Genomic DNA, 24,314 nt, shown 5'->3' with positions numbered 1-24,314 from the left:
ATGTTTTGTGTAAATGACAAGTTTATGCAATATTATTTATTGTCAACTGGTTTTACTTATGCAAAATGTAAGTTGGCAAAGCAATCCCTTTCGATGCTCTCCCTGAAACACTCTGTAATGTGTGGTCAGTAGTATTGTCATCATTCTCCTCATAACAATCATCATCATCAATAAGCAGTGGAAGTTTACGAGAGTTGCAAATATTGTGTAAAATGCCACAAGCCATAATAATGTGATTAGAGTGCTCAGGGGAGTGTCGAATCTCTCCATGAAGGACATGGACTCTCGTTTTCAGCTTTCCAATTTGTCTCTTGTTACTTTGTGTGCTCTTCATGTTGCAAAAAAAGATAAGTCAGGAATGCACTCTGTGAACAACATTGGTATTTTGTCTACAGTTCAATCCAGTACAGTACCTGTTATAACTGAACTGCTGTTCTCCTTGTGGTCTTCTGTAAGGGGTGAGAAGCCAACGTTTTAAAGGATATCCTGAGTCACCCAGCAGATGATATCCAGGGCGAGCATAATTTTGTGCAAATAACTCGGTGAGGCCACTCTGGGAAAGAACTTGAGCATCATGGATTGACCCTGGCCATTTTGGCACAAGATCCAGCATTTGTAATTGGCATCAAACACAACTTCAACATTGATGCTGTGGAATCCTTTTCTATTAATGTATGTCTCCTCATTTACAGTTGGAGCACTCCCGGGGAAGCCCACAATCCTCATTAAAGCAGCTTGCTTTTGCTGTATAGTTTGATGGTCAGTTTGGAAGTCAATGAACTGCCTTATTATGTTTAGTGTAGTTAGTGCTGCAATAGTGGTATTTAAGACCCTGCTTACTGTGGACTGTGATGGGCCCAAGTCATCACTGGTACACTGCTGCATTTTTCCAGTTGCCAAAAAATGCAGTCATTATTACTTTCATTTCTGCAGTTAGAGCGTTGTTTCGTAGCGTGGGAAAAGTTACTGAATTTCTTACTAGGAAAGTAACAAAAATAATATATTGACGATCTAGCCTGTATCGTTTTAACAGCTCCCTGTCATCATATAATTCCAACACATTCTTTCTTTGTTGGAAAATATGTGGTCTCCACCTCTCTGCTGCCATCTTGTTACTCCTAACTAGGTTAGGATACCTCTCCAGCACTCTTAAATAATTTAAGTGCTGACACCTAGACTTAACACTTAGGAACCTTTATAAATCCCACTTATTCTTAAGTCTAGGAATAAGACTAAAATTATGTCATTCTAAAAATTTTACTCTGAGTAGCTTTATGTATAGGGCCACTGGTCTTTTTCCAGTTTTCAACTGTCTAGTTTCAGTAAGTATGTGCTCATGATAGCTTGTGCAAACTGCACCTGGGGCCGTATGCATAAAGCCACTCAAGAGTAAAATCTTCCTCTTATCCCCTCCTTCAATTTAAGGACTGACTACACTAGAACACTTTCTTCCTTGGACCAGTTCGGTTTTCTTTTTAAATACATTTAAAATAAATTATAATCATGTATGTGTGTGTATGTGTTATATATATATATATATATATATATATATATATATATATATATATATATATATATATATATATATATATATATATATATAAAAGCAACTTTGGTCTTTTCCTCACAGCACTCAGCTGTGAGTGCAAGTTAGAATGATCTGATTCATCGGCTTAATTACTTAAAAAGCATCATGTTTTGTGTTGAAACTCATTCTTAAAATTGTGTCCAATAAATACATGTACTTATTTGTTAAAAAAAAAAATTGCACATGTTTGCAAAGCAAATTTTGTAAATAAATTTAAATAATTGTTTCAGTGTTTTAATTGAAACATGAATGAAAGGTGTCATGCTGCTGTGACTTTACCCTTGCAGGCTCACTATTGGCTGATTCAGAGGATGAGGGTGGCCATTTTGGGTTGGCATTATTGTAGTCCTTAACTCACTTAAGTGTCACCTCAGTCAGCACTTAAGAGTCAGTCTTAGACTTTGCTGAAAGTTGCTTTTAACTTCTTTATAAAAATGCTCCTGCTCTTACACAAGTCCTACCTTTTAAGAATTTTTAATTTTTTTTTACACTTAAGTCAAAGCTTAAGACTATTCTTAAGAGCATTTCTGAGAAGTTGTATATGTACAGCCCCTGGTGTCATTACAAATGTTGCCACTGGAAACATTTCATACAAGTATCATGGTTACTAAAGTCCTTTGGGACAACATTACTAAACAACAATATTTTGTAATAATTCAGCTTGCCATGTTTTGGAGAAGGAAATTTTGTGCATATGATTTCAAAAACACTATAGCCTCAGTGAAATATGAAGGTGGGAGCATCATATGGGGCTGCTTCACTGCAAACAGTACTGGGGCATTACACATAAATGAAAGAAAATTAATGAAGCAAAGGAAACACTGGTGCTAGAGAACATGTCATAACACAAGAAGGCCTTGCAATCCATCCAAGGGACCCTTGTAACTTTGGGGAACTTAAGACAATTTGCCAGCAGAAATGGCATAACTGTATTTATAATGGTGCATTAACACAATTAATTCTTACTATAGATGCCTCAGAGCTGTAAGTGCCAACAGCAGCTTTGCAACAAAGTACTAATGTTTGTCATTTCTGCTGTCTGAACACTTTTTCCTCCATCAATATAATTTTGTAGACATCTTTGTTTATGCTTACTTTTTGTTCATATTTATGACAAAATCAAAAGACAGTATGTGTATAATTTTAAGATGATATATGCACTGGAAGTATATTAAATAAGCTGCTTTGTGACAGTATCTGTTGTTAAATACACAAGACTGAATTGACCGTATAGTCCCCTCCAAAAGTATTGGCCAATTCTTTTGTTTTAAACAATTTTTTCTTTTTCGTATTTCGGCAGCGACTGCAATAACACTTTGTACTTGACTGAGATCATACACCAATTTTCACAAATACTTCTCAGAAGTATTTGAAGTAAAAAGTGTTTTGTTAGAAAGGTCACTGATAAGAACAGGCTATACATAGTGTTACAAATGTTTACATCTTTTTTTTAGACAACTAAGTATTACATTTGATAGAACTTTAGGACAAGACATCAAATAACTATTTATTAAATAATTTATTAACAGTAACATTTAACTTCAGAAATTTCAAGTTACACCTGGAAGCACTGAATAATTAAGAAATGTATCTAGTTGTAAAAGAATATGCAAGCACTATATCAGTGCATTGAGGCCACAGTTACTCAAATCCTACAAAATATGCCATTATAAGCAAAGCACAACACAGAACAGTTATTAGATATGCATATAGTGCATAGAATGCAGGCATAGTCCTTTTCTAATCCAAAGCAGATAAGTGTTAATGTGTATCGGCCAGGTATCTGTACATTAGCAAGATTTTGTGATAATGGTGCACGCATCCAGAGACTTTATGACACCATCTTGTGCATGGCTACTGTGATGGTGCCGTGTGTCCTCACCAGCACAGTCCTGCAAAAACAGATGCACAAGTTACAACAGCAAAGTGTTATTGTAGCAGTGATTGCATTTTCAAGGTCAATTCAGCAAGCAATGCATTCTTATGAAGTATTACCATAAAGAAGAAGAAGAATAGATTAAGGGGTCATGAAGTGTGACTAAAGGATTACATTAATATTACTGTCTTTTGTGGTTTAAGAAAGTCAGCAACTTTCAGCTGGTTACTCCAGAAAGACTACATATAGGGTAACCAGATGAGTGCTGCATATTTACTTAGTAGAAGTAAGTCTAGTAAGTCTAGGCCAGTGTCTTCATAAAGTCTGTTACTGCACTTTGAGGCAGAAAGTTATGAAAAATTATGTTAGCAAGTTATTTTAGCAACATGGTTACAAATGCAGGTTTATGTTTATCCAAGCCTAATAAAAAAATAAATATAAATAAAAGAGACTAAAACATAACATTATTTAGCAAAGAAAATGTACAATTATTGATATAGTGAAGTTTTCTGTAGGAAGATGTAATGGGACCCCTGTCTTCCAAACAGTTCCACTTTTGAGTCATCATTCCACAGAACATTCTCCCAAAAGTTTTGAGGATCATCAAGGTGTGTTTTGGCAAAATTCAGATCATCCTTAATGCTCTTCTGGGTCAGCAGTGGTTGCAGTGGTTGCAGTGGTTGCAGAGCACCCCCCCCCCCCATTTTTTCCACCTTCCTTTTTAACGCCATGGCAGCTTCTATGGCTAAATTCATGGCGATAGCCAGTTTAGTTATTCAAGAGTATATTTTCCATTTGGAGATAATAGCCCTCACTGTGGTTCTTTGAAGTAGCTATATAACCCTTCCCAGACTGATATACTTCAGTCACCTTCTTCCTCATCATTTCTGGAATTTCTTTCAATTTTGGCATAGTGTGTTACTGGGTAAGACCTTTTAACCAACTTCATGCTGTTGAAAAAGTTCTATTTAAGTGTTGATTTGACTGAACAGGGTTTGCAGTAATCAGGCCTGGTTGTGTCTAGTCCAGCTGAACCCCATTATGAATGCGGTTTCATAGATTTGGGGAATTAGTAACTATGGGGGCAAATACATTTTCACATTTCAGGCCCAGTTGGTATTGGAGAAAATGTTATTTATTGAAGCAAAAAATTATAATTTAAAAACTGCATTTTGTGTTTACTCAAGTTTCCTTTGTTTTAATTTCTGAAACAATTCAGTATGAGATGTGCACGAAAACAAGAAATCAGGATAGGGCAAATACTTTTCCACAGCACTGTATATGTACATTTGGGTGTGATCACATATAGGTTTGGCAATGGTGCAAGTGATCACAAGAACCAACATTTCAAGAATGTTCAAGAACATTAAATGTAACTATAAGTGGATAAAAAGTATGAAATACACTCAGGTCCATAGGGATTTGGACAATGACACTATTTTTGTAATTATGTATCCACACCACAACAAAGGATTTGAAATGAAGCAATCAAGATGTGATTGAAGTGTAGAATTAAAGTGCTTTAATTCAAGGGTGTTTACCAAAAATAGTGCATTAACTGTTTAGGAATTACAGCCTTTTAAAAAAGTAAAAATAAAAAGTTTGGAGTCCATCCATTTTCACAGGCTCAAAAGTAATTGGACAAAATTATAAATATGGGATGCAACTCCTTTGCAGTCAATGACTACCTGAAACATGGAACCCATGGTCCTCACCAAATGAATTTCCAACTTTGAGATGGTTTGCCCGGCCTTTTCTGCAGCCTGTTTGTGGGTCTTTCTACCTTCAGTTTTGTCTTCATCAAGTAAAAAAAACATGATCAATTGGGTTGAGGTCACATGACTGACTCTGCCATTTAAGAACATTAAATTTATTTCCCTTAAGAAGCTCTTGGGTTGCTTTTGGGGTACATTTTGGGTCATTATCCAGCTGTACTATGAAGCGCATAGTTTTGCACCATGTGATTGAATCTAAGCAGAAAGCATAACCGTTTACACTTCAGAATTCACCTTGCTACTTCTATCAGCAGTTACATCATCAATAAACACCAGTGACAATTCTATTGGAAGCCATACATGCCCATGCCATAACATTACCTCCACCATGTTTGAGAGATGATGTGGTACGCTTTGATTCATGAGCCCTTCCTTTCCTTCTCCATACTCTTCTCTTCCTATCATTCTGGTACAAGTTAATATTGGTTTCATCTGACCTAAGAATCTTGTTCCAGAATTAGCCAGGATTTTTTTCTTAGCAAAGTCTAATCTGGTCCTTCTGTTCTTTAGTGCTACCAGTAATTGCATCTTGAAGTAAATCTTCTGTATTCACATTTATGAAGGTGTCTCTTGATTGTAGACTTTTACAATAATATGCTATGCTAGATGTTGTGAAGGGGTTTTTCCTTCAACAAGGAAAGAACTCTGTAATCATCTACTTTAGTTGTCTTCCATGGTCTTCCAGGCCTTTTGGTGTTGCGGAGATCGCCAGTGCATTCCTTCTTTTTAAGCATGTACAAAATTGTTGATTTGACCACTCCTAAAGTTTCTGCTATTGCTCTGATAGGTCTGTTTTGATTAGTTTTTGATGGCCTACTCCACTTCCTTCAGAGGGGCATAGACACCTCTTTGGACCACATAGAGAGTTTCCATGAACAGCTACCAAATGCAAAAATCACCTCCAGACCTTTTATCTCCTTAATTTGTCATGAGATAACAGGGAAATAGGCCACACCTGGCCATGAATCTCATCAGAAAACTGTCCATTTATTTTTGAGCCTGTGAAAAGGCAGGGACTCTGAAAAATCGGCTGTAATTCCTAAACGACTAATGCAATATTTTTGTTAAACCCATAAAGCTGAAAGTCTACACTTCAACCACATCTGGATTGCATCATTTCATATGGTGGGGTACAGATACAAAATTATGAAAATTGTGTCATTGTCCAAATACTTATGGACCTAACTCTTTTATTAGTAAGTAAAAAAAAAATGTTAGCACTCCCAAATTGTTGTGGTATAAGAGGAATAAAGCATGCCATGTTGAGCATTATAATCAAGAGAATTTACTTTTCTACCTTATAATTTGCTTAAGATTTGTGACTCCAATATTTGTCACACCATGATTTATAATTATGTGCTGTCTCACTATCTCCGGACATGAGTAAGTTAGGAGGTTTTTGCTTTCATACAGGTGTAAACAAGTGGTCAGATATGTAGCTCATGGGACAAAGAAAGATCACATTCATCAACATAACCATACACCATTCAGTCAAAAGAGTATTTTTGATGTCAGCACTCATGTTGAGTGTGAAGAACTGGCTCACAGTCAGTTCTCATGTGAAGAACTGGCTCACAGTCGATGGTCCAATTAGTCATGTTCATTGGGGTTGAGGTCATGGCTCTGTGTAGGCCACTGGAGTTCCTAATGCACAGTTCTTGTGCTGATGTTTCCAGAGGAGGTTTGGAACTCTAGTGATGGCAACAGAAAGCAGGTGATTTTTTTGCCTACTGTGTGAGTGTGCATGGACTAATCGCTTCATGGCTGAGATGTTGCTGCTCCTAGATGCAATACTTGACCAGGGCAGATCTATCAAGCCAGAAATTTCATGAACTGACCCATGGCAAAGGTGGCATCCTATTACAGTGCCATGTTTAATGTCACGGAGTTCTTCAGTACAACCCATTGTACTGCCACTGTTTGACTCTGGAGATTGCATGGCTGTGATCTGCTGGATTTTATGCACCTGTTAGCAATGGGTGTGGTTTAAATACTCGAACAAGAATTAGGAGGGGTGTCCATATACTTTTGGCCATATAGTGTGTGTGTGTGTGTGTGTGTGTGTGTAAAACTAGCAGCTTACCCTGAATCGGATTCGAGACACACAGTAGGAGTGTCTGTTGGATCTTTAGTTAGAGAGGCAGCCTGTTTAGCCAGAACAGACACAACTCCACCATGCTCATCAGAAAGGGAACCACGGCCTGCAGAAACACAAAGCACCAAGTCACACTCCTGTAAACTATACATTGCTTTTTAAACGTTGCGTGCAACTTAAAAGGGTGATTCTACCAGAAACAAACTCTCAGTTGGGAGATAAACATACATTTATAGCTATATAGATCTATCTATCTAAAAAAATAACACATACATACACACACACACACATTTATATAGTGCGTGTATTATTTTAAACATTCCATGATGCTTCTTTTGCTTAGTGCTTCTTTAAGTTATTATTTTAAAAAAAAACACTCCTATGAAACCTTGGGCTGTGTTCGAAATTCTACCTACTGCATTTGATTCAGTACCTACCGCTTGGCTGTTGATGCAGTATATATTGATGAGTATACAGTGCACTCCACTAATATTGGCACCCTTGGTAAATATGAGCAAAGAAGGCAGTGAAAATGTGTCTTTATTCTTTAACCTTCTGATCTTTTTTTCCAACTGATTCACAAAAATACTCTGCTCTCATAGATAACAAGCTATTACAAAAAAAACGTAGGTTTATCACCCACCCCCCAAAAAAACACACAAAAAAACCTCTGTTAAATATAGGTGTGCAACAATTATTGGCACCCTTTTAGTCAATACTTTGTGCTACCTCCTTTTGACAACATAACAGCTCTGAGTCTTCTCCTATAATACCTGATGAGGTTGGAGAATACATGGCAAGGGATTTGAAACCATTCCTCTATACAGAATCTCTCCAGATCCTTCAAATTTCAGGATCCATGCTGGTGGACTCTTCTCTTCAGTTCACCCCACAAGTTCTCTATGGGTTTCAAGTCAGGGGACTGGGATGGCCATGGCAGGACCTCAATTTTGTGGTCAGTAAACCATTTTTTGTGTTGATTTTGATTAATGTTTTGGATCATTATCCTGCTGGAAGATCCAAACATGGCCTATTTTAAACTTTCTGGCAGAGACAGTCAGGCTTTCCTCTAATATCGGTTGATATTTGATAGAGTCCATGATGCCATGTCCTTACAAAATGTCCAGGTCCTTTGGCAGAAAAACAGACTGGATCAAGCAGCTCATTAACCACTGAAACGCTGGTCATTACAGAATACTGACTGGACTGAAAGAATTAGGAGTCCTAGAGATGGAAAGCTCAGTGGTATGCTCTGTTATGGAACACTTTGTACTCTGAGTTCACAAAGAGTGTTTTCCCTCCTGAAGTCTTTCCTGTGGTAGAACACTTACTGACCTTTACAATGCATGACATCGAAGACTCTTAACATAAAAGTTAAAGAAGCATCTCCTTACAAAAAACTTCACCGTATCAACAATAACGGATTTCTCTTTGTTAATTGACAACACTTTTGAAAAAAAAAATCATTTAGAAGTACCCCGACTATATGCAGCATCTGACATCAGTCAGAATTCAGAAATTGTTGTTACTATAGAAACAAAGCCATATTAGACAGACTGCATTAAAATAGAGCTGTGACCCGAACTACAGCCAGCACTATTGTCAGAGCTGCTCTTATAGAAAATTAATCAACACTTTCCAAAAGAGCTGTGGCATGGCAGATTAAACTTTTTTCACATGTTCACGAATAGTTCCGAGGTTAAATTTGGTGTTCCACAAGGTTCTATTTTAGGCCCACTGCTATTTACTCCATATATGCTACCTCTGGGTCAAATTATTCATAAACATGGAATTAGCTTCCACTGTTATGCCGATGATGCATAGCTGTATATTTCAGCAAAGCCAGACAACACACAGCAGTGTAATAAAGTTGAGGAATGTGTAAAGGACATTAGACACTGGATGCTTATTAACTTCCTTTTACTTAATTGAGACAAGACAGAAGTACTTATACTAGGACCATGTGTAGCTAGAAGTAAGCTTTCTGATTAAATAGTAACTCTGGATAGCCTTTACATTTCATCAGGTGCAGCGTTAATGGACCTTGGCATGGTTATTGACCCCAGTCTTCATTTGACACTCATGTAGATAGTATTACTAAGATAGCCTTCATTCATCTAATAAATATTGCTAAGAAATATCACTACATGATGCAGAAATATTAGTTTATGTTTTGATCACCTCTAGGCTAGATTATTGTAACACTTTACTGTCTGGATGTTCCAGTAGATGCATAAACAAGTTCCAGTTAGTCCAGAATGCAGCTGCAAGAGTCCTTACTAGAACCAGAAAATATGACCACATCACCCCGATCTTATCCACACTGCATTGGCTCCCAGTGAAATTTCGCATTGATTATAAAATACTTCTACTGACCTATAAAGCATTGAATGGTCTCATGCCAGAGTACCTAATCAAACATTTGGTCTTCTATGATCCACCGCACCTACTTAGATAAAAAGGTGCAGGCTATTTGTTGGCACCTCGAATAGTGAAGGCTACAGCAGGGGGAAGAGCTTTCACTTACAACGCCCCGCAGTTATAGAACATCCTTCCAATTAGTGTTCGGGACTCAGACACAGTCTTGGTGTTTAAGTCTAGGCTGAAAACGTATTTGTTTACTCAAGTTTACCATGAATAAACTTTCTTTTACGCAAAGTACACAGTCTTTTCCATCACGGGACAGTAAACATACCTAATAATCTCTCCCTCTCTTTACCTCCCTCTTCCTCTCTAGTTCTGTCGAGCCACACATAATTTTATGAAGATGCCAGTGATCCTGACCCCTTTTGCACTCCGGACCTGCCTGATCCATTCGGATGCCCTACCTCATCCATTCGGATGCCCTACCTCTGGATGGAGCTATCATCAACTGGAGGCTACATTCTGTAAATTGCTGAGGATGATACCGCTTGAAGTACCTTGAAATGGTTTTGGACTTCAATTCCACATGGACACTCTTGCTGTGGTTGTTAGGATTATGCCTTGCTACTATGGCCTTGGGACTGCAATGACCACATACAATTTCACACTCAGGTCTCCTTTAGTGAACAGTGGACTAGTTCAACAAAGACTTCATGTAAAAACCATAATGAACTTTCTTTTACTTTCACACTATCCCTTGTTATCCAGATGAGGATGGGTTCCCTTCGGAGTCTGGTTCATCTCAAGATTTCTTCCTCATATCATCTTAGGGAGTTTTCCCTTGCCCCCATCGCCACCGGCTTGTTTAATAGGGATTAATCCACACACTTAAAATCTGTATCCTGTGTTTATGTAAGGCTGTTTTGAGACGACGTCCATTGTAAAAAGCGCTATACAAATAAAATTGAATTTAATATTTCTGTATGTCCTTATTATACAAGTGTGACTTTCATAGAGATATAAGTATTCTTTGATTGCCTTTTTAGTTAGGTCTGAACTTCTCAATGTTACCTAGACTGGAATAAAATTTGTAAGCAATAAAATAACAATAACGGATTCAATGAACACCTCAATTTCGCTTTTATTCATTCATTCATCCAAATAAGGGGAACAAAACATCAGTGTATTATTTCGCAATGTATGTGCCAGAAGGGTGGACTGTTGATGCAGAATTAGCATTCATATTTAGCCTAGCTACTACTAGGCAACCTGATCATTTGTGATGTTTGTGATAAATACTTACATCCAAGATTATGACCTTGGGCGTCTGTACACAAAACTCCAACGATCGCAGGATTTTTCATTCTAGCACAAGACAATGACTTTGGTTTTAAATATGCGCTCCATAAACAAAACAAACTACAGCAGAATCATTACTCCATTTAGCGTAATGAAAACAACATAACGATTAAAAAAATAATATAGGTCACAAAAATACACGCTTACGTATCGTCAAGGTGTTGTTCTAGTGTAGCCTCCATGAAACCAAGTAGAATAAATTTGTATTTAAACGGAAACGTAATGAAAGTTGCATAAATAAGCTAAGGGCTCTATGCTCTCAAAATACTTCCGGGAACAAAAATCACCTGATATTGAGTCACGTGATTCCTTTAACGCGGCAACATCGCCTTCTAGTGAAATTATGGCGTAATTACACTTCATTAACATATTTTTTCCCCCTATAGCAGTTACGCTTGGTTGTTCAAACTGATTAATGAAGGCTTTTTTTGAGAGACTTCTATGTTCTAGACTTCCTCAGAAGTCTCACTTATTCAAAATAGAGCTAACAATTGGTCATACATACTTTCATACTGCACATTATAGTGTAATTAGCCTATGTAATTAACCATTCTTTGCTGGGACAGATGGGTGGATTAAGGAGATGGGGTCCCGTCTGTGCTGAAGAAAAACAATAGAAACCATCACTGACAACAATCAGCTAACCATTAAAACCATTACCATTACTGGTCCTTAATGATATCTACTAGACATACAATGCCACCAATAGAAGGCAATAAATTAGCAGTAGAGACCCACAGGTACCATTTAAGTTTCCATTAAAACCAATATAATTCCTATTATAACCATTAAAACCATTACAAATTCTATGAGGGGTTCTATTGTTGCAAACCCTTCCACTGTCAAAACGTAAACCAATAAACAAAACCAAATATGTCTGACGTTCAACTAAGCAATCAAAGCGCCATTTTTAAAAATATGTTTTGAATTTGGACAAACCAGTTACAATATTGTTTTCAAATTATTTTAATTGCCGGACTGAAAACTTAAATATTTATTCAATGGTTTTGATTAATTTGGTTCCACTTGTCTACAGCCCAGGTTAGCCCCTGGCTAAGTCCAGCCATGCCAGTAGAATCTTTGTGTTTACATACCCATTTAATTTGGCAGATGCTTTTATCCAAAGAGACCTATAATTGAGCAGATTGAGTAGATGAGTAGAAGGCTAAGAGCCCAACAGTGACAGTACTCAGAATCGAACTCACAACCTTCTAATAAGTTGTCCAAAGCCCCAACCACAAAGCTACTACTATTTAAAAACACTAAACTCACATTTATTCACTATTGTCAGTGTGATCACTGGGGAACTGGTGACTGAATGTGGATAGTCTATCAGATGACACCTGGTCACTGACTATAGCGCTATGAAAAGATCAGTTCTTCTCAACATGCACTCTTAAAAGGGTATATCCTCTTATCAGAAATCTGTGCGACTTTTTTTCTGTTCAGTGACAAAGCCATGGTCAAACTCTTTTCTGTTTGTGTTTTATGAATGGATCCTGTTAGGGACACAGCCGCTCTCAAAAGACAGGACTGCCTTCCATTTTTGACAGCCTGCAGGAGCTCCATATCAAACCATTCTGTATTTCTTTTATATTAATAAAACCACAGTTATGGGTTCATTTGACATTTTGTCTCATATATCTTTCTAAAATTTTAATCTAATGATTTCCGCATAACAACATTCAAACATAATTTAATATAGAACACAATATTAAACTACATACAATAAGTGAGGATGTCAAACTCTTATTTTATATTTACTTCCTTTCTCACAAATGAACAGCAAGACTTTTGAGATCTTGGCGTATTTTAATAAGCAGCCAACTTTTATGTCACTTCACAAGAAAATACTATGAACATAAATCAAAGAAAAATATGTTACAGCATACAAGCAAAAAAGTCATAAAATTAAAAAAGTAAAATAAATTCACGTAAGTTGCAAGCATATTAATGTGTGTAGTGAAACATCCAACTACCATGGTTTTATATAGTGTTCTGCCCTATTTACTACATGAAGCACTCAAATGAGTTTAACTGGAGTTTATCTATATACATATATATATATATATAAATTCATGTTTTTTTTTAAATCTAAGCTATAATATATATATATATATATATATATATATATATATATATATATATAAATATATATATATATATATATATATATATATATATATATATATATATATATATATATATATATATATATATATTATAGCTTAGATTTAAAAAAAAACATGAATTTATATTATAACCATCCATGGCTGGTGTCCGAGACAGCAGGAGTGGCTCTGATATCTGGGTGAGTTTGTATCAGTGTCTATGCAGTTTGTTAAGCATTGACTCCAAGCTAATTCAGCTTGAAAAGCAACAGTGGCTTCAAGAAGCTATGGTCGTAAGTAGTTGATAAATAAGCACGAGGTAAACAGTTACTGATGGAATAATCAGCTTTTATTACTTATAAATATAATAAATATTGTCAATAATGTCCTCATTTGTAAGTGGCTTTGGATAAAAGCATCTGCTAAATGAATTAATGTAAATGCAAATGTAAGAAGAGACTTTATTAAAAAGAACAAAGAAGTGTGCGAGTGGGACAAACAAAGGTGATCAGTGATTGGTCATTGGGAACACTGGCTCGTGCAAGTGTAATTCAGTCAGGCTTTACACACTGGTGGTTAGTCGAGTAAACCTGCTCCCTCCTACAACTCATATAACCAGCAGCTGCAGTGTGAGCTGAAGAGCCGTATCGAGTGCAGGACAGCTGAGAACATTTGCTCAAAAAGTTAGTTGGTAATAAGTTTGTCAAGTGTCTCAGAGAAAGCATCCTAGCGCTCATCCTCCCCAGTTGGTATCTGTCATAAGATATGGGAGAGCTGGCTATAGTGAGTGGGAACCGGCAATGCCTATTGTCTATTAATTATGTCTATTAATGTCTATTAATTAATGTTAATATTAATAAAATGAATAGGTTAATAATAAAGGATTGTTGTAAGTAAAGGATTATTATAAGTATATGAGTGTAAGAATGTCATAATTGCAGTTAATGTCTGATTTTTGCAGCCCTGCTCATAGAGCAGAATAGATTTTAATCAGTTAGTGTTTTGACACTGGTGCTTTAACCCACAGTGGGTGCACTAAGGCCAGCAATGCCAAGGACAACCATTCCAACTGATGGAGCAGTTATGATGACTCTACAAGGCAAGCCGTCCTCCTCTGCTGCTGAAAATAAAGTTATAAGAATCTTGGTTTATATGGAATGTTAATGGTTAACAGTGTCAATGTCTTAAGGCAGCTTTGTCTTAAGGGTGAGTTTCCAAGTAAGAATTGAGACATTGGTGGTTGTCTACACATTTAATACACATTTAATAATTGTTGATGTTCTGAATACAATGGAAACATAATATTTTCCCAATTGTAAAAGCAGAGATAACACAATTCACACACTGGGATAAAAACTTATTTTAAGCAAGTTTCCATTACTCACATTGAAACTGTACTTTGGCTTACAGGTAAAGAGCCAGCTCAGTGTCTCTGCCCGTTTTGATTTCTGCTCTGTGCTGCAGGATAAGGGCCAGACTGTTGTGCTGACCAGGCAAAATGGTGCAATGTAATTATGTGGCCAGTAGATCAGAGGCATACATCTTCCTAACTGCAGCTCAGTAATGCCATGCCGACTAACCTATGGCACTTTCAGGCTCCTACTCGCCCTAAATCAGTATCTAACAGACGCACACAACCTTCAGGGCTGTCATACCTCACGCATATCGCTCTCACAGCAGATAGGCCTAATTTATCCAGCTCTAATTCAAAATGGCAGCAAGATGAAAATGCAGCCTTCAGACAACAGCATTCCGCTCCACCCCTTGAACATTTAAAGTTGCTTTAACACTTTAAGTTGGCATTGTTAGTCTGAATTTATTCAGATGTTGTTTTGAAGAAGGATGTTAAAGAGCCAGGATGTTATCTGATGAGTGTAGCCTCACAGATTTGGGATGGTTCTATGGGATGAATCTAACATTATATAATCTCTTGCTATGCTGTGTAAACTGCTGTACATATACAGTATTTATTTTACAACAAAATATTGCTTTATTAATTTGCAGGATTGAAATGCAAATAATTGGACAAATAGAGCGATGCATAATTAACCTTAACATCTGAAAATTAGTGGATCATTTTTGTGGCCTTTATTTTAGCCACTATTTCAGTTGACACTCTTCGAGTTTAAGATTATATTTAGCATAGTATGACACTGAAATTCATCTTGTAGTGCAAGTGAATTCAAAAATAAATGAGGCTGAATCTGCGCAGGTTAGTTGAGGGAAGTGGTGTCTCACTGTTTAAGCCGTTGTTCTACATATCAGAAGGTCATGATTGGGTTCTTGAGCAAGACTCTTATCCTTGAACTGCTCAGTTATACCTGCCTCAATTGTAAGTCGCTTTGGATAAAAGTGTGAAGTGGATTATATTTAATTTCAAAGTTACAGCAAATTACTGGCGATTACATACAGTGATATACTGTAAAAAAAAAAAAAAAAAAAAAAAGGACAGTAATTACATGTAAACATATTATAGTACTTTATTGTAATGTTTCACAATATTTTACAATTAGTTACTATTGATTTACTGTACTTTACAGACAACCCTAAAGACCTAGGTCTAAAGGTAAGTCTAAAGACTTACCTCTTCCTGAAGTAATTAAATTAGCACTTTTAAAAAAATGTTTTACTCTGTTTGCTTTTCTTAATATTTTACGTCCCCAACAGAGTTTTTAGACTGATGGTATTCTTAGTCAGTGACCTAGTGAACCATTATCAGTATATATTTATTGATAGAGACTAAAAAACACTTTTTAAAGTTGCTTTATATAACGACATCTGCCAAATGCTGTAAATGTAAATGTAACCCTGCTGCCAGTATACTACTGCAAACTTTACAGCATTTTTTTCTTTACAGTACATTGGATTAGTCGACAGAAATAGAGTAATGGTGAGTCGTTGTTTCTGTCTCTCCGACAGTTGACGCAGTATTGCAAAAATAAACCATTTCTTCCATTAAACATTGTGCTGTTAATCTTTATAGCAAAGTTCACAGGAAATCATACAGCAAAGTGAAAGATGACCTGAACCAGATTAGTGTCAGAATTCAAAGTGCACAGTCCGACCTAAGCGCAACCCTTCCAAATGGCTCATCATGTGCCATAATTGGCTGAGAAATGGATAGAAACATTGAACACGGCAGCTGCTACACTTCAAGCCAATGAACCCTGTAGCTGTAGAACATTGATGCACAGAGGAAAGATGATACACAGACAGGGATTTCTCATGGATAATCTGACATTAATTATATTCTAATTTGACTGTACAGAAAGCATATAAGTCTTCACTGAAAAAGTGCCAGTGGTTAAGAAAGTGTCTGGACACAAGTGGTCATACATGTCAGATAGCCCTAACCATCTTACCCTGATGGGAATTCTTCAATGTGCAAATTTAGAATGTCAGTGAATGACAGAATGAATCATATCTCTGTGTCACTGTAGGCTAAAATTTCACAAAAGCAGTGACAAGTGATTAATTTGTTGTGATCTACCTGCAAGCTGAATCCTTTATTGGACGTGGAAATAAAAGTTACTCTGGCCTACTCTACTTGATGACTCATCTTCAAATATTTTATAGGATGTGCTAGGATGTATTACACATACAACACATACAACAACAACAACAACAACAACAATAACAAAAACAAAGACCCGAATAATTAGCTCACGATGGTCTCTTAGACATGTGTAATGCATGTTATAATGTTAAATTGCATATTCATTTACCTCTGGCTTTGCATCTGGGTGGAGTGTTTTTACATGAAAATCAAATTTTTATCAGTTGAAAGGTTGACAATCAGGAGAAAAAATTAAGCACAATTAATCAGCTCTTATGAGTTAACACAGATCATTCTACAACTTCATGGTTAATATTGCTGAAATCAGGAAGAACCAACAAAAGTACAAGTACTGCAGAAAAAGAAAGTATTATGTCAAAGGATCATTTGCCACTAAATGGCATCGCCATCAACCTGTCCAGCGTCATATAGAGCAAGATGACGAGGATCCTACGGAGGTAGGGGAGGGGGCTGAACCAGGGTGAAGGGAGATAAAGAGAGAGAAAACACTGAATCTCATTGTAGAACTTATTGGTGCACCTATGAGCTAAGAAGCTGGAGAGAAGAGGAAAAGGAAAGAAGGCAAAGAAAGCACGGCTAAAGCAGGAACCTCAGCATCTCCAAACTAAGACAAAGCTTTGTAAAACTTGTTTGAATTCAAGGAGGAGTAGATAGAACTGTAGGGTGTAAGAGCAGTAAAGTGTCTGCTATAAAGCTCTGCTGTTGCTGCTATGAGCCTGCTCATCTTATTCTCAGTACTCCTTGCGTCTCTGAGTGGTGGCAGATGTGCTGTGATCACTGGGGTAAGACCAACTTGCTTTTTATCTACTGATTATGAGCAAGTAAGGCTCATTACCATATACAGTATTAGTACCTTTAAGAGAACAAATTTTAGATTTAATTTGACCATTACTTGAATTTAATTGATGTGATTCTGAAGCACATTTAGGGAACTATAACAAAAATTTTTTGAAAATTGACATTAAATTAGGATTATAGTTAGAGAATTGACTTAATTTCATAAAGAAAAAAGGTTGACTAAAATACATTTTACCCTAATAAAAGCACTTATTAAAACAGTACTTTGTAGGTATAGTATTAGTACGGTACTTTAACAAAATCAATGAGTTGATTTATTCATTAGTTGAATTTAATTGATGCAATTCTGAACAAATTCAGGGACTTCTAACAGCAAAAACAACAACAAAAGGAAAATCTGCATTAAAATTGATTTCACTTTTAGAATTTAATATATCTCATAAAAAAGACTAAAGTATATATAATTCTTATATAAAGAGCTAATATTAAAACCTGATTTCATCTTAAGCCGAAGAATAATTATAGAATGATGGGTAGAAAACACACAAATGTACAAATGACAGAACCAAATTTGGATCCTTGCGATTAATTGTGTAGTATGAACTGCAGAACCATTTCAGAGCCTTACAACCAATAAGCAAATGTAAAGTAGTAAAGAGTAAAGAGTCATAATATTTTGTATTTATATGACAGTATTACGTATATAATGGATGTGCATGGGAGTGAATATGAACATATGCTCATTGTGTGTGTGTGTGTGTGTGTGTGTGTGTATGTGTTGCAGGCATGTGACAGGGACATCCAGTGCGGCGTAGGGATGTGCTGTGCAGTCAGTCTGTGGCTGAGGGGCCTACGAATGTGCACGCCAGAGGGGTTTGAGGGAGACGAGTGTCATCCGTTTAGCCACAAGGTACGTATTATTTCAGGCGTTGTTCCATATTGTTTATCCATATGACATGTCTTCATCTAATGGGTTGCAGTGGTGGATAGTGCCAATAATTTAAAAGAATATGTTTGTGGAACCTGTCAGCATATGTCCTATAGTAAGGAAGATATACAGTACTTAAATAGGGAGCTGTGTCAGAATAAAGGATTATAGTAATAACATAAGAAATAAGATGAATATGATATGCCAAACCAAACATTGTCACTCTCAGCCATCTATTTTGTGGATTATTCGACAGCCACATGCAGTGCTTGCTCAAAGGGCATCTGTAGTACAGTTACTGACAGAAATAGCTGATACTGATCATGTCCTGGGAGCTGTGAGAATGATCTGTGTTATACATCACTCCCTGCATCCGCAGCATTGATCAAGTGATGGTGTAGCCGTGTAGCTAATGTGGGACTTGGAAACACAGTGAATAAAGAAACAAAGATAAAGATCAGTGCATTGTAGTTAGATGAATCAAGGATGCTTTCCCCAGCATGCACTATTAATCTATAGAGTATTGTAATATAAATGAGATGAATATCTGTGCATATTATATTGTAGTTATTATATTATATTGCATTATACTGCATTATATTGTATTTATTATATTCACACAGCTAAAAAAAATACTCATGGATATTTGAATGATCAAATATCATGTTCTGAAGGAGTAATTTTAGCATGTTTAGAAAATAACATTATTGTCATCTACATATCTCTCTTCACAGGTACCGTTCCCTGGGAAGAGACAGCATCACACCTGCCCCTGTCTGCCTCATTTAGTGTGCACCAGATTTGCTGACAGCAGATACCGGTGTACCAACGATTACAAAAGTATAGACTTTTAAATGCATATATTAAAGACAAGGAGAAAACAGAGGACTGTGAGCTAGGTGAAATGAGCACTTGAAAGAAAAATTATAGGATAATAAGTGCCACGGTCCCTGATTTTGTTGATCACATTCATGCACTTTGCACTGTACACTCTTATCATTTTTCCAAAATAGTAGTGGAAATGTCATACTTGTTTACACTGGCATCTAATAAGCCGTGTGCACAGTCTGAGTTAGTATAGCAAACAGCATTCAGAGCATATTTTCAAATAAATGTCTTGCTCCATAAAAAGTGTGCGCTATGTTTTTGAATGCTTTCTCAATGAAATGTGGTGTGTGATTTGTAAATTATCTGCTGATATTTCACTACTCTTTCGCATTTCTGAGCACAAAAATGACGTATTTGTGATTTATTTATTTATCTATTTTTAATCAGATAACATCCAAGAGGGTAATACAATAAAATTGGCTGGCTATTCAGGAAAAGTAATAATAATAACAATAACAATAAGAACAACAACAACAACAACAACAACAATAATAATCCATTGCTTTAAATATTTCTATCCTGTCTAAGCACTAAATTACATCAGAAATAAATTGAAAGCATGGAATTATAAGGTTCAGTCTTCTTTTTTTCTTTCAAAATGAGTCAATGTTTTAAATATGTGATTTATATGTCAGTGAATATATGTCAGGAATAATAATTGTCATTATATAATAAATATTATCTTTCAAAAATATTAAGTTTAAAATGGTATTTTACTTAACCTTAATGGAAGAAAGATAAAGTATGACTCAGTATATTAAAATCACAGAATTGTCAGATAAAACCTTATAATTCAAATACAACCTGACAACTCCACAGCATTTTACTCTTCCAGCTTCCATAACACTAAAATCAGTTCAGTAGGTCCCACAATAAAAATGCACATTCACTTATATTTAAATGGATGTATTTAGCAGACCCTTTAAGAAGAATACAGTACAAGCATTGTGCTGTTAAAGGAAGCATTAAAGGAGAATTCCATCAAATGATCTTAAACAAGTGCAAGATGATTGTGGGAAAACAAGGGAGAGAGCCACAGCTAAACATGAAATATGGGAGTTATAGGTGCTGGCACCCCACAATACCATAAATGATAGAATCAATTCAAATAATAGTAGCAAATAGTAACAAAATGTTATAGCATTATTAATATAGCAATACACATTTCAAGTGATAGCACATATAAATATTTACACCTCCCAAAAACTCAGCATGAGAGTCTTGATGGTGTCGCAGTATCAATGTTCAAATAGAGTGTGTCATTTTTGTGGGGCTAAAGCACAAGAAAGCCTATTCCTACAGCAAAGAATAATTTGTTTTGTTATGAATCTTTCTAAGCTTGTTTCCTGGTAAGGTCATTTTGATCAACAGATATGAAATGCAAAGTCTTAATTAACCTTGGACAAGTCCTCCACCAGAAGGAGGCACAATAACATTTGCCATTGTATATGTTTGCAGTCGATTAAGAATACAATCAGATGGAAGGGTTTCAAGTGTAAACCCATTAGATTATGCTTTTTATTATCTATTAAAATGTATGCATAATGATTATATTTGTGTATGGTGATATAAACTCTTTTTTCAGCTTTAACATTTATGTAAACATTGTATTAAGCTTCACTACTTAGCAATGCTTTGTCCTATTACTCCTATTAGTCTTTCTTCAGATTTTTGCAGCAATACCACTACAAATACACGTTTATTTAAAAAATGTTTTCCAAGCTTTTTGATCTATATACATGCAGTAGGGGAAATAAGTATTGGACGTGTCAAAATTTTTTAATTAAATATATTTCCAATGAAGCAATTCACATGAACTTTTCACCAGACATCAGTATTAACTCAAGAAATCTGGAAATATAAATAATTCACAACATTCAAGTCCATAAATGAAGTCATGCAAAATAAAGAGGAATGACACAGGAAATAAGTATTGAGCACGCTAACTGAAATTTATTTAATACTTGGTGGAGCAGCCTTTGTTTGTAATGACAGCTTCAAGACGCTTCCTGTATGAAGAAATTAATAGGCTCCAGTATTCAGGTTGTTCAATTGGATTCAGTTCAGGTGATTGACTGGGCCATTCCTTGATTTTTTTCTCTGAAACCAATTGAGAGTTTCCTTTGCTGTATGCTTTGGATCGTTGTCCTGCTGGAAGGTCCACCCATGTCTCATCTTCATCCTGGTGGATGGCAGCAGATTCTCCTCAAGAATCTCCCAGTAAAGTGCTCCATTCATCGTCCCTTCAATTATTATTATTGCCAGTACTATGTGATGAAAACCAGCCCCACACCATGATGCTTCCACCTCCAAACTTCACTGTTGGTATAGTGTTTTTAGGGTGATGTGCAGTGCCATTTCTTCTCCAAACATGGTGCGTAGTATGAAAGCCAAAAAGTTCAATTTTGCTCTTGTCTGACCAGACTATACTCTCCCAGTATTTCATAGGCTTGTCCAAATGAGTTGTAACAAACTTTAAACAAGCTTCGACATGCCTTTTCTTTAGTAATAGAGTCTTGTGGGGTGAGCGTGGGCAGTGGAGTGCATTGCCTATTGTTTTCTCTTTGATGATTGCACCTGCTGCCTCCAAGTTTTTCTGGAGCTCTTTCCGAGTAGTCCTTGGCCCTTCGACCACTCTTCTGACTATTCTTCTCCTGTGTGGGGCTGGTTGATGACAGAGTGATGTTACTTCCACTTTCGATAATGGCCCCAATGGAGCTTACTGGAGGATTCAGAAGTTTTGAAATATGCCTGTATCCAATTCCATCAATATGTTTTACAACAATAAGGTTACGAAGGTCTTGGGAGAGCTCTTTGCTTTTACCCATCATGAGATGTTTCTTGTGTGACACCTCGGTAATGAAAAGCCTTTTTATAGACCATCAATTTACTAACTCAGCGGACATTACTTTGCACAGATAGGGGGTATAATTACTTACATATTTCAGTGGGTTCCTTACCTTACCTTGCATTGGAGAACTGCTTTTTCTTAGTGTGTTCAATACCTTTTTCCTGTGTCATTCCACTTTATTACACATAACTTTATTCATGGACTTTAATGTTATGAATTCTTTATATTTCCGGATTTCTTGAGTTAATACTGATGTCTGGTGAAAATTTCATGTGAATAGCCTCATTGGAAATATATTTATTGAAAAAATGTTGACGCGTTCAATACTTATTTCTCCCACTGTAAGTACTAAATAGGTTTATTTTATTTATTACTTTTATTTCAGCTTCTTTATTTCAAACATTTTTAAACACATGATTCAACATATAATCTGGCACATATATTCAATAAAATTTTATTTGTGTAGTGCTTTTAACAATGGACATTGTCCCAAAGCAGCTTTACAGAAATATACGAATTCAGAATATAAATTTTAAATTCATGAATTTGTCCCTAATGAGCAAGCCGGAGGTGACGATGGTAAGGGAAAACTCCCTGAGGAGATATGAGGAAGAAACCTTGAGAGGAACCAGACTTCAAAGGGAACCCATCCTTATTTGGGTGACAACGAATAGTATAATTATAAATAAGTCCCTTCTACAAATGCGCTAATACCACATGTTCAAATAGTGCAGTTGTGTAACCAGGAAAATTCATTACAGTTTTACATGAAATCTGTTTTGTTGAACTTCTCCACTGGTCACTGATGGAGACTTGAGTGTAAAACTGTTTGTGGCAATTGCAGTGCAAAGGCAATAATAGCAATTTGTAGTCCTGGCCATCACATCATTAAAGGTTCGCACGAGTTGAGGTCCAATGTCATCTTATTCTTTTTAAGTGGTACCATCCTCAGCAATCTCAATGATCTTTAGCCTGCACCATGTGGGGCCATCCTCAGCAGCAGCATGTGGCTTCCAATTGATGAAAACTCCAATCAGAAGTAGGGCATTAGGATGGATCAGGCCGATCCGGAGAGAAGAAAGGGTCAGGATCACTGGCATCTCAGGAGTGTCATGTTTAGCTCAGCATAAAGAGAGAGAGGGAAAGAGAGGGAGATAATATTAGGTATGCTTATTGTCCTGTAATGGTTAAGGACAAAGTACTTTGCGTGAGTGCAAGCAGGGACTCCGACAAGACTAGCTATGACAACATAACTAAAAGTAGGAGCCAGAAGGCAACATAGACATGTGGGCGCATGGGACATAAGGCAGCCAGCCACCCCACCATCAACAAAGCAGGGTGAATGTGCGAATTTGGCGGGGGTGGTCGGCGGGGGGCGGTGGTTGACAGCATCCAATCATCCCAGTTCTCCACAACACACTATGCCTATAAGCCCTCTAGATCTCCTCTCTTACCTAAGAAAAAAAAATATTCACAATAAGCTTGAGTAAACAAATATGTTTTCAGCCTGGACTTAAACAGTGAGACTGTCTGAGTCCTGAACACTAATTGGAAGACTGTTCCATAACTGTGGGGCTTTGTAGGAGAAAGCTCTTCCCCCTGTTGTAACCTTCACTATTCGAGGTACCAACAAATGGCCTACACCTTTTGATCGCAGTAGGCATGTCAGATCATAAAAGACCAAAAGCTCGTTCAGGTATTGTGGCGTGAGACCATTCAGTGCTTTGTAGTTCAATAATAGTATTTATAATGAATGTGAAATTTTACTGGGAGCCAATGCAGTGTGGATAAGATAGGGATGATGTGGTCATACTTTCTTGCACTAGTAAGGACTCTTGCAGCTGCATTTTGGACTAATTGTAGTTTGTTTATGCACCTACTGGAACATCCAGTACAGTAAGGCATTACAATAATCTAGCCTAGAGGTGATCAAAACATGAACAATTTTTTCTGTAATGTGTAGTGACATTATATTTCTTATCATAGCAATATTTCTGAGATGAAAGAAGTCTATCCTAGTAATACTATCTACATGAGGTTCAAATGAAACACTGGGGTCAATAATCACACCAAGGTCTTTTACTGAATGATGAAACAGAAAAGC

At 36.5% G+C, this 24,314-nt stretch overlaps 2 protein-coding genes across 2 annotated transcripts; one reads left to right on the top strand and one right to left on the bottom strand.

Moving 5' to 3' along the window:
- Positions 1-3,088: 3,088 nt before the first annotated feature.
- On the bottom strand, positions 3,089-11,323 carry lamtor5 (late endosomal/lysosomal adaptor, MAPK and MTOR activator 5; the record flags this gene model as incomplete). Its single annotated transcript, NM_001200625.1, is given in 4 exon segments — positions 3,089-3,480; positions 7,323-7,440; positions 11,002-11,063; positions 11,205-11,323. Coding segments are annotated over 4 exon segments (276 nt in total). The 3' UTR covers positions 3,089-3,419.
- Positions 11,324-17,277: 5,954 nt separating this feature from the next.
- Positions 17,278-19,647, top strand: prok1 (prokineticin 1). Its single transcript, XM_017468051.3, has 3 exons — positions 17,278-17,527; positions 18,328-18,453; positions 19,206-19,647. The coding sequence occupies exons 1-3, from the start codon at positions 17,456-17,458 to the stop codon at positions 19,323-19,325; spliced, it is 318 nt and encodes a 105-aa protein (XP_017323540.1). The 5' UTR covers positions 17,278-17,455; the 3' UTR covers positions 19,326-19,647.
- Positions 19,648-24,314: the final 4,667 nt, after the last annotated feature.

Source organism: Ictalurus punctatus, chromosome 5 (genome assembly GCF_001660625.3).
Source record: "Ictalurus punctatus breed USDA103 chromosome 5, Coco_2.0, whole genome shotgun sequence".
NCBI lineage: Eukaryota > Metazoa > Chordata > Actinopteri > Siluriformes > Ictaluridae > Ictalurus > Ictalurus punctatus.
This window is presented reverse-complemented; position numbering and strand designations above follow the sequence as displayed.